This window comes from Ctenocephalides felis, unplaced genomic scaffold (genome assembly GCF_003426905.1).
Source record: "Ctenocephalides felis isolate EL2017-DRISC unplaced genomic scaffold, ASM342690v1 CF-g0.4_SCAFFOLD_01170, whole genome shotgun sequence".
NCBI lineage: Eukaryota > Metazoa > Arthropoda > Insecta > Siphonaptera > Pulicidae > Ctenocephalides > Ctenocephalides felis.
In genome coordinates this window covers 50,198,824-50,212,696 of record NW_020537324.1, presented here as the reverse complement: position 1 = coordinate 50,212,696, position 13,873 = coordinate 50,198,824, and the positions used below count along the sequence as shown (strand labels likewise).

Here is a 13,873-nt window from a genome sequence, read left to right as displayed (position 1 = left end):
TTATCTATATGATTACTGTCAGCATCGTTTTCAGTCATGTAAAAAAAATATTATGAAGCATAATGTAACAAAGTCTAATTAAGTTATTTTAGAATCTTTTAATTGTGAACAAATATTTATAAACGCATTTTAAGTCATTTATTTTGTAATATAAGCATATATTGCATAGTTTTTGATTGTGAAATAATATAATGTTCACGTTTTCTAGATTGCTACTAAAACTGAATTTATTTTATAAATGCCGCAAACGAGTGCATGTATGTTAAGTGCCATTTATTTTATTATTGGTATTAAAATATTAAAAAATTATTTAATGAATTATGAGCTATAAATGTACAGTAATAGTATTAATTTTATTTTAACTATAGTAAATGTGTAAAATAATATTAAAGTAACAACGTTTAAAGTAAATATATCAGCAATTTTACTTTGTATATTAAAAAAAATAAGTGCATCAATAATTATTCCAATTTGAATTATATATTTTTTTCATTCATCGCAATTATTTTAATAAGTACGTAATATTAAGTTCATTTCAATTAACAGGCAATTATATTATAATTGCCAATAATTTTGAAATTAACCTTTTTTATAAGTCAAAATATCTGTGTCAAAGCTAAAGCTTAAACTGCTATCTATACATTCATTCAAAAAATTAGTCTTTACATGTATGTAATATATTTAAATCTATAATAGTGTGTAATTTACTCAAACTATTGTATGTATATATGTACTTTTTGAATTAATATTAATTCTACTGTTTTGATAGCATTAATTTAAATAATACTCAATTGCGTAACTGAATGAAGAGTTTCAATAATTCAATTAATAAAATATTTGAAAATATATATTAATAAAAATATTTATCGTGTTATACTATGTATACTGTTGTTAAATAATAAATTATGAAAAAAATTAAAAATATATATTCTGGTTTTCTCAGATATATGTTGTAGATAAAATGTCACGAAATATAACCATGTTAATCATTGATATTGAAATTGAAGTAATTTACAATTTTATTTAAAATTATATTTTTTATCTTTTTTGATATTCATATTGTAATGGTCTTTGCTGACTATTATTAACACAACATATATATATATATATATATATATATATATATATATACAAATATTCACAAAAATCGAATATTTTGTAAACTTTTGCTATTTTGAGTACTAAATTTTCAGTATTCTCTATGCTAACCACACAATAACTATAAATAATAATGTAAAACTGTCTTAATCCTGTATTATATTTTCTAGTTTCTTGTAAACCTTAGTTTAAAGAAAATCATGTGAACCGTTAAGTTTGTGATACCAAAGCTTAAATTAATTGAATAAGGTTAATTCTTATTTAACAAGCAAAGTGACATAATACCGATATCTAGTAATATTTGCAAGGTCTAATTCTAAAACAGTTGATACAGTTGTGATATATTTATTCTTAGAGTATGATATATCATTGCAAAGCTATTATATCATTAAGGAATGCTATGTACTCAAATCGCTGATTATTCATGGCATTTATGTTCAAAATAATTATGTAAATTTATGTAAAAATGGGTTTATCTAGCAGTCAGAAAAATTCAAGTATGTGAATTTGTTGGTTTGCAAAATGTATGTTGTAATGTGGATAATTCTGCATGTGCTTTTTAAAATAATTACTCGATATATCTACAAAAAAATTTGGTGTGTGTAGTGAAATTTGGGTCTAAAATGTATTATTCAAATTTATAGAGTATTTTGATCTGCCATTTAATACCACAATGCATAATCAACAATATTTAAATTAGGACTCAATTTCTCTACACGTTTACTATAAAGTTTGCCAGAAGTAATTAAAGTAGATATATGAAAAGACAATACATAGAATTTAAATGATACTAAAACATTAATATTCAATTAAGTAATAAATGTTATGCAAATTTGAAATTTTCTATAAATGTGTATATGGGTAATGTGTTACACTAAAATCCTTAATTTCAATAATTATGCTCTTTTCCGTTCTTATTGTACTGTAATACCTACAGAAGATACTTATTATTTTTCAGTATTTGTTTTAAGTGCATTGCTAATTTGGTTACACTATGAATTGATGATTTTGAGTATGGGTTAGAATTGTAATTGATACTGTAACTGTTAAACAATTATATGCATACATTTGGTAATAATACAATGACGATAGTTATATAATTGAATTTAATATCATTTTATTGTTCAATTTTTTACAAATTATTTTTTCATAACATTAATTTCATTGTGAAATATATTGTTTGTTAATTGAAAATCATTTGTATCTTTTTATTTTATGTATTAATCATTAATCATCGATCAATAATCATGTTGCAAAAACATTTTTAACAATAAACTAAAATATCTATTCAAGAGCTCATTAATCAGAATTCTCAAAAGATATGCTCGTACTGGGTGGAAAAGGTAAAAAATATAAAAGTTTTTACTTATTATGTATGTGTGTAAATATTTTTTGGCGCATTCAGTGTCATAATATTTCGTGACAAAACTTAAATAAAATACTTATAAATGTTCATTTAAATAATATAGGCTTGCAACGAATAGTATATCCGCAAAATACGGAATATTCGGTAACTATTTGGCAGGTTTTTAACGCCTACACTCGTTCTTTTCAATGCAACTCTATTGAAGATTGTTAAATTACAAACTCACTATATGTTTCATTCAAGTTTTATGTCTGGAGTCGCAACGATTATTCGGTTACTCTTTATTTGGCCGAAAACCGCGCGAATGCTTAAATAATTTTATGAGCATTTTTATTATAATCATTTTATACATTTAATTTATTTTATACATTAGAAAACTTGAGAATTAGAAAAAAAGAAGAAATATAGATTACAAACTGGGATTGCAAACTAAATTTTCTGCAATCAATCGAAATTGGGATTTAGATATTTAGATAAATTTCTTACTTGTTTATTTCGAAAATAAATTGCTCTCACTTAAATCTAAACATTTCGATTTCCAATAGAATTTTTTCAAACACATTTAAATTATCTGCAAATATATTAATAATTATATTGCACAGAAATTGTAGTTATTCCACATTCTAATGAATTGATAATGTTTGACTCATCACATCACAAAAGCAACTTATGACACAAATTTTGACTGATATTTTTTCAAACTTTGATGATGAGTTTTTAAAATAAACGACTTGTCGTAAGACCGTAATATCTCAGTATGGTCTATAAGACCATGATATCTATCATGACACTGTATTTTAAGTTTTAAAAAAAGTGTCATTATTATTATAGACTTGAAACAGAAGTGCAATATCTTATTATTTTTCATGGTTATTTTTGTTTTTGTGATAATCATAAATGTGATGTCAAATAATTGTACGCACATTCTAATACCTTATAGTAATACTGTTATTATTTTTAATATAAGGACAGCAAATTGTAGGTATTTTGGATTAGCTTTTTTCCCCCCTAAATTCAACATACATATCAAATACTTTTTTAGGGTATTTTTATTTTATGGTATTCTATCAGTATGGATATCAATTATACATTTTTTCTGATGTAATGCTTGATGTTTAAACTCTTTGATGGTTTATTTTAGATGGTTTCACTGTAAAGTATGTTGAAAAGTAATATATTTTTTGTAATAAGCATTATAAATACTCGTTCTTCCTTTGAAATAAAATAGAAAATGTGGCACAATCAGATCTTTTATATTCAATATAAAAGATCTGATTGCGCCACATTTTCTATTTTATTTCAAAGATTCCAGATTCATGCAAAAAATAAGAAAAGGTTTAAGTCAATAAGTGTTCTGTATTTATATATATATATATTAACATCAAAGTTAAATAACCTAAACAAATATATATATATATATATATATATATATATATTACAAATAATGTTTAATTTATTTCAAATTACACACATATATATACATACATATATGTATGTATTTTGGAAAATAAAATTGTTAAAGTTTCTATTTCTCATTCTCTAATTTCGAGCATGCCATTTTATTAAAGTCTAATTGGAATATATCTAACAATGCAGGGTTCAAATTTTCTTTGGCCTTTTCACAGATTTGAGGTATTTGTGAAGCATCGCCATGCTCCATCTCAAACTTAATAAAATCTATCCAAACATCTTTATTATTTTTGCCAAACAAATATGCAGCATTTGAATAACTATCTCTCCAATTTTTGAAATCAGGCTCAGACTGCAAAGATTCTAAAAATGCCATTTTTCTATGCAACTCCAAGCAAAAGGGAGGTAGTGTGGCCATTGCTCTATATGCATTTCGAGCCCAAACTATATTTCTGGTTACAGTTAACCATTCTAAATATCTAGGTTTTATAAACTCTGAAATTGCTGCTGGCTGTTTCAAAGCCTCTATGTATAGAATTCTCAATTTATCATTACAGTCCAGGTCTATTAAATAATACATTATCATTATTTTCCAAATTGCTAAAGAATTTTCTCCTAGTGCTGCGACTGCTTGGTCAAAAACTTGTTTAACCATTGCAGAGTCACTGTGTTTTATATGAAATCGTAAAGAAGCCTTCCAGAGATCTAAAGAGTCTTCATTTTTGGAAGTTACTTCATTCATAATTTTTAATATTTTTTCTTCGTTGCCAATTTGGGAACTTAGAATATCAAACCATTGTAGGTAATGCCTTACACTTAACATATTTGCTTTATAACCATCTTCCAGTGCTATTTCTAAAGCCTTTCTCTCATCTACTATAAATATGTCTTTATCTTCATTTAACTCTATTAGGGTATCAATATAATAACACCACATTTTTTCTGTAGGTAACTCTTTAACTGCATCTTTGTACATAGAAATGCATAATTCAAATCTTTCGGTAGAGTTTAATTGATTTGAATTTCTATTGAGTAGAGCTTTTTGTGCAATAGTATGAAAAACAATTTCATCTTTAGGAAACATGGCTTTTAAATCATTAATTATCTTTTTCTCCAAATTCTCAACAAAATTATAGCGCTCACAAATTTTAAGCAAACCTATAAGAAAATGAACATCCTTTACATTTTTCAAAGCTGAATCGTATGTTATTTCAGCTTGAGTAATGTCTGGTACATTTTTATCTCGTGCTTGTAATAGCGATATATTAAAAGCTTCAGTATGCAACAGAACGTCATTTGTGTGATGTACTAAACCCCGAACTAAATAAGCAAGGGCATTTTCCAATGATCTATTTTTCTCTTTTTCCCACTTAGCTGCCATAAGCCATAGCTGAGGTTTACCAGAATGTATTTGTAACATTTTACCAAATGCTTTAGAAATTGAATCATTAAATCCAGCAGTTGTACAAAATTGAATGTATGATGTCCATAAATAAACATCACTGGCAAAAGAATTGAGTGCATTTTTGTACAAGCTATCTATATGTCGTGCTAAAGGAAAATCAATTTTGTCTACGTCTTTCTTCATATTGTATTGCTCTCGTCGTTTTTTGAGTTCTCGAAAAAGATTTGTTTCCAAAGTTATGAGATTCACATAGTCAGTTTTAGATTTAGTATGCTTTTTTAATTGATTTTCAAAATTTTTGCGTCTTCTAATCAGCAACTCAACTTCATCCTTAGTAAAAAGATTATATCGTAGCATCAGTTTCATTTCCGTAATCATGCTCTCGACATGACTGTCGACAAAGTCGTTCATTTTAATTGCTTTTAATTTTTAATCGTAATTACAAGCAACACGTTCAATTACAGTTCTAACTATAAACTATAGGTTAATCAACAAAATTACGGGTTAGTACAACTTGTGTTTAAATTTCAATTTAATGATTATTGTTATGACTATTGAAAATCCAGAATATCTTGTCAATAAATTTAAACTTTCAAATTATTTACATATCAACGTTATTATCTATTATTTATGTCATTTTTGTTTACTTTCTACATTACAAAATGTTGAAAACTGTCAAATGTTGAAATTTGTAGATTGAAGATGCAGATTGCCAACAAGAGAATTCTCAATGGATATAACTTGTTACTCAGTGTTTTCGAAACTGTGGGACTCGCTCTTTGTCTGACAACTTTGTCTAAGGCAGCAAGATGACGAGTTCTTAATACTTTTCCAAACTATAAAATATTCATGACATTACAAATTTTACATAGCAAACTCAAAAAAGACATAATTCAAAGAAATTTTGAATTACAAAATTTGTTTCTTCGTCTGAAAAGAATAACTTTTTTGATAAAATCTTTTTTAGTGAAAAAGTGTTAGTGTACAATCAATCATAAAGGTAATTAATTCGTTTTTTTTTAGTAACCTTTTCTTAAAACTTTCTAAAACTTTCTAATTTTAACATTTTTAATATTTAGTTATATAATCCACTCATTTATTTTTATCATTTTATGTATGTATTTTCTATACATTATTTTTCCCACAATTTTATTTATTTTATATAAAAAATCTACCATCTTCTGCTTTCCTTAAACATATTGTTTGCTTAAATCTTACCAAATCTTAACAATTCTCTGAAAGTTTTTGCTCTTAATATTAACTTTTAGATAGTGCGCAATTCAATCAAACTTCATATGGAAATAGCATGGAAAACATTTTGAAAATTAAAAAAAAATTTTAGGTATAACTTAGCAACAAATTTTGAATAAAACTTATCCATTTGTTTGTTAAATTTTATCTAAAAATATTTTTAAAAATTTTTGAAAATTTTTTCATGCTATTTCCATACAAAACTTTGATTGAATTGCGCACTATCTAAAATACAATATTAAGAGCTAAAACTTTGAGAGAATTGTTTTTTATCAATTTGGAACCATTTGAGCCCTTGGGAGCAAGGAAATTCGAAAATGTCCATATTAAGGACCACCCTAATATATATATATATATATACATATATAATATATATATATATATATATATATAACTTTATTTTCATAAACTTAAGCCATCATTTTTCTTTTTTAACAAATAATTATATAATTTGCTGAAGGAAAACACGAGAACTTTGTTTTTGTCAGAAAATCCGATTTGAAACTTTTATATTTTTTTTACGTTTTAAGTCATTCTTCAAGTCATCATTGGATACAAAAATTGAAAAAGGTATTTATAGGCGTGTGTATAAGTACATGCCTAAAATGGTCATGAACCGAGTCGTTCTTTTACAATTAACAGATAAATACAAAATTTTACTTCCACGTTTTAGCCAAAAATCCTGAACCGATTTTGATAGTTCAAAAACTATTCGAATGATATCAGTTTCGAACCGTGCTGATTACATTTTTGAACTTTGTTTGATTATTCACGGTTTTAAAGATTATTCTAAAATGTTTTAACCTTGAAAAGTGTTTTGAATATAAAACTCCATCAAAGTTTGGGAAGTCGCGATCCACAACGGTTTGGTTTTTGGTCTTTGTTCAATTATAGAAACTGTGGTCTATATATAATATATTTTATTTATAATGAAATAGTAACAACACTATGTGCGATTAAATTTATTATTTATAAAATGTACATAATATTTGAGTATTGAAAAGGAGCCATTAATTTCTGCTAATCGGCCATTTAATTTTGACCGTACTTCAACTGTCAACAGTAGAATCGTACACCAACTGTCAACAAGTAGCATCAACTGTCAGCGTGTCAAATAATATGGCGGTTCTTTTCCGTTTGCGACGCGTCGGTGTGGTTTGTTCTCAAGTGAGGTGTTTCTTGTTTATTTATATTATACGTTTTTTTTAAATAATTTTTTCTTTCTATTTACATTTATATTTATTCTTTTACACTTTCTCGTTTATTATATTATTTCGTATATTCATGATTTAGATTAGTATACATTTTAGTGTAGTATCAATTCCATATATTTAGATTAGGTTAGGTTAGGTTAGCTTAAATTTTAGTGTTGTTTCAAATAGGTTCGATTTTTTTACGTTTTAGGCATATTTCATTACTTTTTATTATTATTCATACTTATTCACAGTTTTTTAAGACTATTTTCTTCCTTATTCACTAGGTTTAGGTTAGGTTAGGTTAGGCATCGATTTTAGGTTAGGTTAGGTTTGGTTTTTATCAAAATTTTAGTTTAGAATTATCTCTTATTATATTCTATAAATTTTTTATATTGATTTTTATATTACTTCGATTATTACGTAAGTTTGCGATATGGATTTTGAATTTTTTTGTCGAGAGTGCCAGATACCTTTCGCCACTCGCGGCTCTTTGCAACGGCACATGAGACAGAAACATGTTGGGAAGGAAAACCTGAACAGCCCAATATCTGCTCATTCTGCAATAAAACATTTACCCAGAAATCGTCGTTAACAAGGCATCTTAAACATATCCACAATACTTTCCCCACTGCTGCTAATGATGTTTCTTTGTTACCCTCTAATCCTCATGTCTCCACATCTTCGACATCACCCTCCAATATCAATTCACCAGCTCCATTTACCTTGGCTCCTCTTCAGGTTTCCTTAGTTCGTGACAAATCCTTTCCTTCACCCACGCATTCTACTTCAACATCCAATCAACAGATCTCCAAACCTTGGCCATCACTTTCCAATTACAATTCTTTGGCTCCGTCTACCTCAGCTCGTTACACATTATCTCCCAACCATCACATCAACAACATTATCTCCACAACCATCAACATCAACAACATTACCTCCCTACATGTCTTTATCTCCACAACATTCAACATTAACATCACCTCCCTGCATGTCATTATCTCCGCAACCTTCTACATCTTCAACCTCACCCCCCTACATGGCATTATCTCCACAACATTCACCATTAACATCACTTCCCTACGTATCACTATCTCCACCACCTGCTACATCATCCATCTCAACTCCCTACATGTCTTTATCTCCGCAACCTTCTACATCTTCAACCTCAGCTCCCTACATGTTTTTATCCTCACAACCTGGTACACCCTCCACTCATTTTCCTATTAATCCATCTTCAACTTCCAATTCTCCACTCAGCTCGAAAGAAAATTTTACAGGTATGTAGTGTTTTACGTATATTAATTATTTGCATTCTTTATGTGATCACTTATAAATTGTTCATCTAGGTACTCCTTCAAGAGCTAGTAGAATAAGATGTCCCTTTCCCGACTGCTCCTCCATTTTCTCCAGATACATAAGTCTTCATGGCCATATTGAATCCCACCACATGGTAGCTATAGATTATAAAGAGAGCGTATTTGAAACATTTTCAAGATATTTTTGTAGATATTTCAAAACATTTTGCCATTAATTTTGCTCGTCCTTTCTGCAGTGTTAAAGCAAGATACCGCAAAAACACATTCACTGTTCTTTTTTCTTCTTTTTATTTGAACCACGTTCTGATAAATCATCGCCATTTTTAGCAACTTTATATAGGTGTATCGAATTCTGTACAAATGGCTTCAACTTTTTCATATGTTAGCAGCAGCTGATTGCGACAATTCGGGATCATTTGGGTGGATCCAAAAGAGCGCAGCCTCGTAGCCCGACGCGTAACTTAGCACTCATGGCGTTTAACGTAATTTTTTCTCAAAAGATCAACTGCAACTAAACCTTTTTTGACAATGCATCAAGGACAAAACTTCATTTTATCGGCTCACGAAAGAATTAGACCGAAATCTTTCATTAACTGTCGTTAAAGTCGGCCACGCTCTTACTTGACTGACTGTACATGTCTATTTTCATATCTGTCTACCTATTTACGAATCATTCTATTTGCATATGAATCAATATAATAATGATTTGTAAAGATCATATTGTCAATATTTTCCGCATCTGCAAATGTTTAAAATTCCCGTCTACCTGTTTACATGCCCACTTGCCTACTTGTTCACCAGCTTACCCCTACCAATTAGTTTCAGCCTACCAGTCTATCTATCTACATATTTCCTTTTCTACTTTTTAATCTGATACTTATTTACATGTATATTTTATATCTGTCTACCTATTTACGAATCATTCTATTTGAATATGAATCAATATAATAATGATTTGTAAAGATCATATTTAACCAATAAATGTCAATATTTTTCCGCATCTGCAAATGTTTAAATATTTATTTTAAACATTCAAATCGGATGCTCAATTTTCTTAAAAACGGTCATTTTTGCTCTATATCTCACAAACGGGAGAGCCTGCTGAAAACTAATAATCGCCGTCAAGACGAATTGAATGCCTTCAATCTAATCAAATGCTGCTCCGTTCTCGCAAAAACTGAATTCCCATTTTCAACACTTTTTACGCGTATTGTATCTCCGAAACGGCTGGTCCTGTCTTTGCCAAAAACTAGTCTCCCCATCAATAGAAATCAAATGTTTTTTTTATATATTCAAATAGGTTGATTTTCATGCGCCCAAAATCATGGACAAAAAAATTGTATATCCATACAAAGCACAGACACACATGCCATACATCCATACATCCATTATTTCTATGGAATGCCAAAATGTTCAGAAACAAAGCAACGTGTCGCTCCTAGTGTATTCGAGTGAGAGAGAGGCGTAACGTAAAGTTATGGCGGTGCCAATGAAACAGATTCATCAAATAGCGATTGTAAAAAAGATTTTCGTCACATTTATCTATCATACAAATATAAAAAGTAAATTATTATTAAGTTAAAAAATTCAATTCATTAATTTTAATGTCTTCTTTTTTTGACTTTGTATACACGCAGCACATTAGTCATATACATTCTGTAAGTTAACTTTACAATTATATTTTATTAGATTGTATATAATTATATAGCGCACCATATTTTTTTTTTGTCACCAATGAGATTTTAATGTTATGCATTTGTTTTTGCAATGTGGAACAAAGGTGAAAAGTTTGTGGATAAAAATTACCCAAAAAAAAATGCAGCTGATCGAGCATCAGAGTTGAACTCATTTTCGCAATATTATAACAAATTGAAAAAAAAAAGCTCATTGGATAGTTTTTTTAAACTCAAAAACTAGTAGAATGATAATTTAGTCATTTTTTATTTCTGCAGAGTATATATTCGATCTTAGCAATAAATGTTATTTTTACTAAAAACGGTACGCTTAACGAAACAAATTAATTGCATTTCAATGTATTTATATGGGAAAAATTGCTTCGAAATACGTACAATTCGACATGCGAGCGTGCTTACAGAACGAATCAAGCTCGTAAGGCATGGTACCACCGTATATATAATGTATTTAGGTAAGATGTTTAACTACTGATTTATAACGAGGTAATGATAAAAATTCTATAAGAATTTTAATTTTTTTTTTCTCCAAAATGTTCAGTTAATAAATTATCTAACCCCCTCCCATTTTACAAGTGAGTTTATTAATAATTCTACACAAAACCATTTGTAAATTATAAAAACATAATAAATAAAAAGTGGTGAACTTCTTGAATAAAAATATACATTTCTTACCTTTGACATTTACTGAAGTCAACTCCTGTATAACCACAAAATTTACATAAAGCTAACATGCCTTCAATATATTTTGGTGGATCCTCTTTCGGTGGCTCAGGCGATTTGCATATCTCAGGAACCTTTTCGGTGAATTAATTTCTGGCTGCGAATGGTGTGGCTGGGTTTCGAATAATACTCAAAATCAGTTATATATATTTAAAACAATAGTACTATGAATAAATCATATATATATATATATATATATATATATATATATATAAATATATATATGTATATATATATATATATATATATATTTCAAAGTAACTAGCAGCCCATTCGTCAAATAAAAAAGTAATAAAGTATTTAAGAACTTTTATTTTACGTTTCGACACCAGATGCGTGTCATCATTCAGCAACTACAATAATTCAAAAATTTTCAGTAATAATAAAGAACAATATAAACTAATTAAAAACAGAGAAACACTATACATACCATCAGGACAAAAACACTTAAAAAAATATTTTTTTAAAAAAATTAAACTTGTATCAATTTGAGGACATTTTTTTTTTTAGGAAAAAGTAATGAAGAACTACAACATTAAAAACATTTTGAAAACAGTTTTGCACTTACAACATTATCTTAAACACGCTCATATCAAGCAAACAACTCTACTGTACTGTTAACAGAGGTGTGTGTTTAATAGCGTAGGGTAGGGGAAGGTAACGAAGACAAATGCAGACAGAGTGGTTGAAATGGATTTGGAGTCAAAGAGGAAACAACAAAACATATAATAGTTTGAACAGAAACCAAAATTGTAAAAAATTATAAAAGGAGATGGAAAATTAATTATAAGTTTTTTTTTGATAAAATCAATAATTAACTGGTAACTATCATGTAGTAAATGGTATGAATTGCGTTTATTAACACAAGAGAAATTTAATGAAATAAGAAAGGATTCTGCAAATTTTCTGAGGTCACTATTTTTTTCGATATAAAGAATAACCCGATGTGAAGTGTTAAAAGTGTGATTGAGTTGAGCATATAATCCGATAGCATCGTTTTGAACTGGTTTGGGTTTTTTGAATTATAAATATGTTGATTAACTCTCTTATACATATACTAGGAACTTTCCCCAATGTAACACATATTGCAATCATTGCAATCCAACCTGTAAACAGAATAGGTAACTCTATCAGACGAGGTTCTAGACTTAAGAACAGAAAAAAAGGCAATTAAAAGTATTATCGAAACTAAAAACTAAACGGAATCCTTCTGAAGAAAATAACTTTTTTTAGAAATAAGAAAAATTGTTCAAAAACGGTAAACAAATAATTCCTTTGTATTGGGTGGAAGAAGAAGCAATTGAGTTTGAACAAGAAAGTGAAAATAAATTATTAAAATCAGTTCGTAAATAATTTAATCTATTATTAATGATGTTGTTGACCAAGTGTGAAGGACAACTATTATCTTTGAGAACAGTACGAATAAAGGTCAACTTTTTTTTCCAAAACATACTGTTGCTCAGTAATATAGCCCTGTCTATAAGAGAGATAATAACAGAAATTTTTATGGAACGCGAATAAAAAGAAAAATTCATCCCATTTACTACATGATAGTTACCTACATAGTAAAGTCGTTTGCTTGATATGGCGTGTTTATGCGTCATAATGTTACAGTGCAAAATGTTTTTAATATTGTAGTTACTCATTATTTTTTCCTAAAAAAAATGTCTTTAATATGTTACAAGTTTAATTTTTTAAAAAATATTTTTTTTAAGTGTTTTTGTCCTGTTGGTATGTATAATGTTTCTCTATGTTTTTAATTAGTTTATAATTGTTTTTTATTATTAGTAAAATTTTTCAAATTATTGTAGTTGCTGAATGATGACATGCATCTGGTGTCGAAACGTAAAATAAAAGTTCTTAAATACTTTATTACTTTTTTATTCGACGAATGGGCTGCTAGTTACTTTGAAATATGTTTCAATGTCACAAAAACTATCAAGATATATATATATATATATATATATATATATATATATATGTATATATATATATATAGTTAAAAAGTCAATAGTGAATAATAAATAATGAATGAATTATATATATAAATATGATTATATGAATTAGTATTTCACCCACACGTGCGCTACATTTACCAAAACGGCATGGTAAATGTGAGTTGAACTCGCATTTTCCAAATGAGCCAGTAAATGTGCACATTGGAAAAGAAAAAGTAGATAGATAAGATATGAAAAGAAGAAGACCTGAGAAAAATGGGTAAAATAGAACTCTACGGAGCACAATTATTAACAGAAAAGAAAAGGAAATTGGATAGAACCCATTCTGCAAGAATGGGTGCCTTCTATATGTCAAATGTAAAAAAGAATGACTAATCTCACACCATTACTAAAAAATAGAAGAACAATAATAAAAAAAAACTTACCACCTCTACATTTCCAACGGTGACAATGTAATCA

At 28.0% G+C, this 13,873-nt stretch overlaps 2 protein-coding genes across 2 annotated transcripts in view; one reads left to right on the top strand and one right to left on the bottom strand.

Moving 5' to 3' along the window:
* Positions 1 to 3,989: 3,989 nt before the first annotated feature.
* LOC113367355 (U3 small nucleolar RNA-associated protein 6 homolog) lies at positions 3,990 to 5,690 on the bottom strand. Its single transcript, XM_026608967.1, has one exon. It carries the CDS (start codon positions 5,688 to 5,690, stop codon positions 3,990 to 3,992), a length of 1,701 nt encoding a protein of 566 aa, XP_026464752.1.
* Positions 5,691 to 8,669: 2,979 nt separating this feature from the next.
* LOC113367354 (pectinesterase inhibitor 10-like) overlaps positions 8,670 to 13,873 on the top strand; it is a 24,889-nt gene continuing 19,685 nt past the window's right edge. Inside the window, exons 1-2 of the mRNA XM_026608966.1 lie at positions 8,670 to 9,003; positions 9,073 to 9,200. Of these exons, the coding sequence (XP_026464751.1) occupies positions 8,670 to 9,003; positions 9,073 to 9,200 (462 nt within the window). The remainder of the gene's footprint in view (positions 9,004 to 9,072; positions 9,201 to 13,873) is intronic.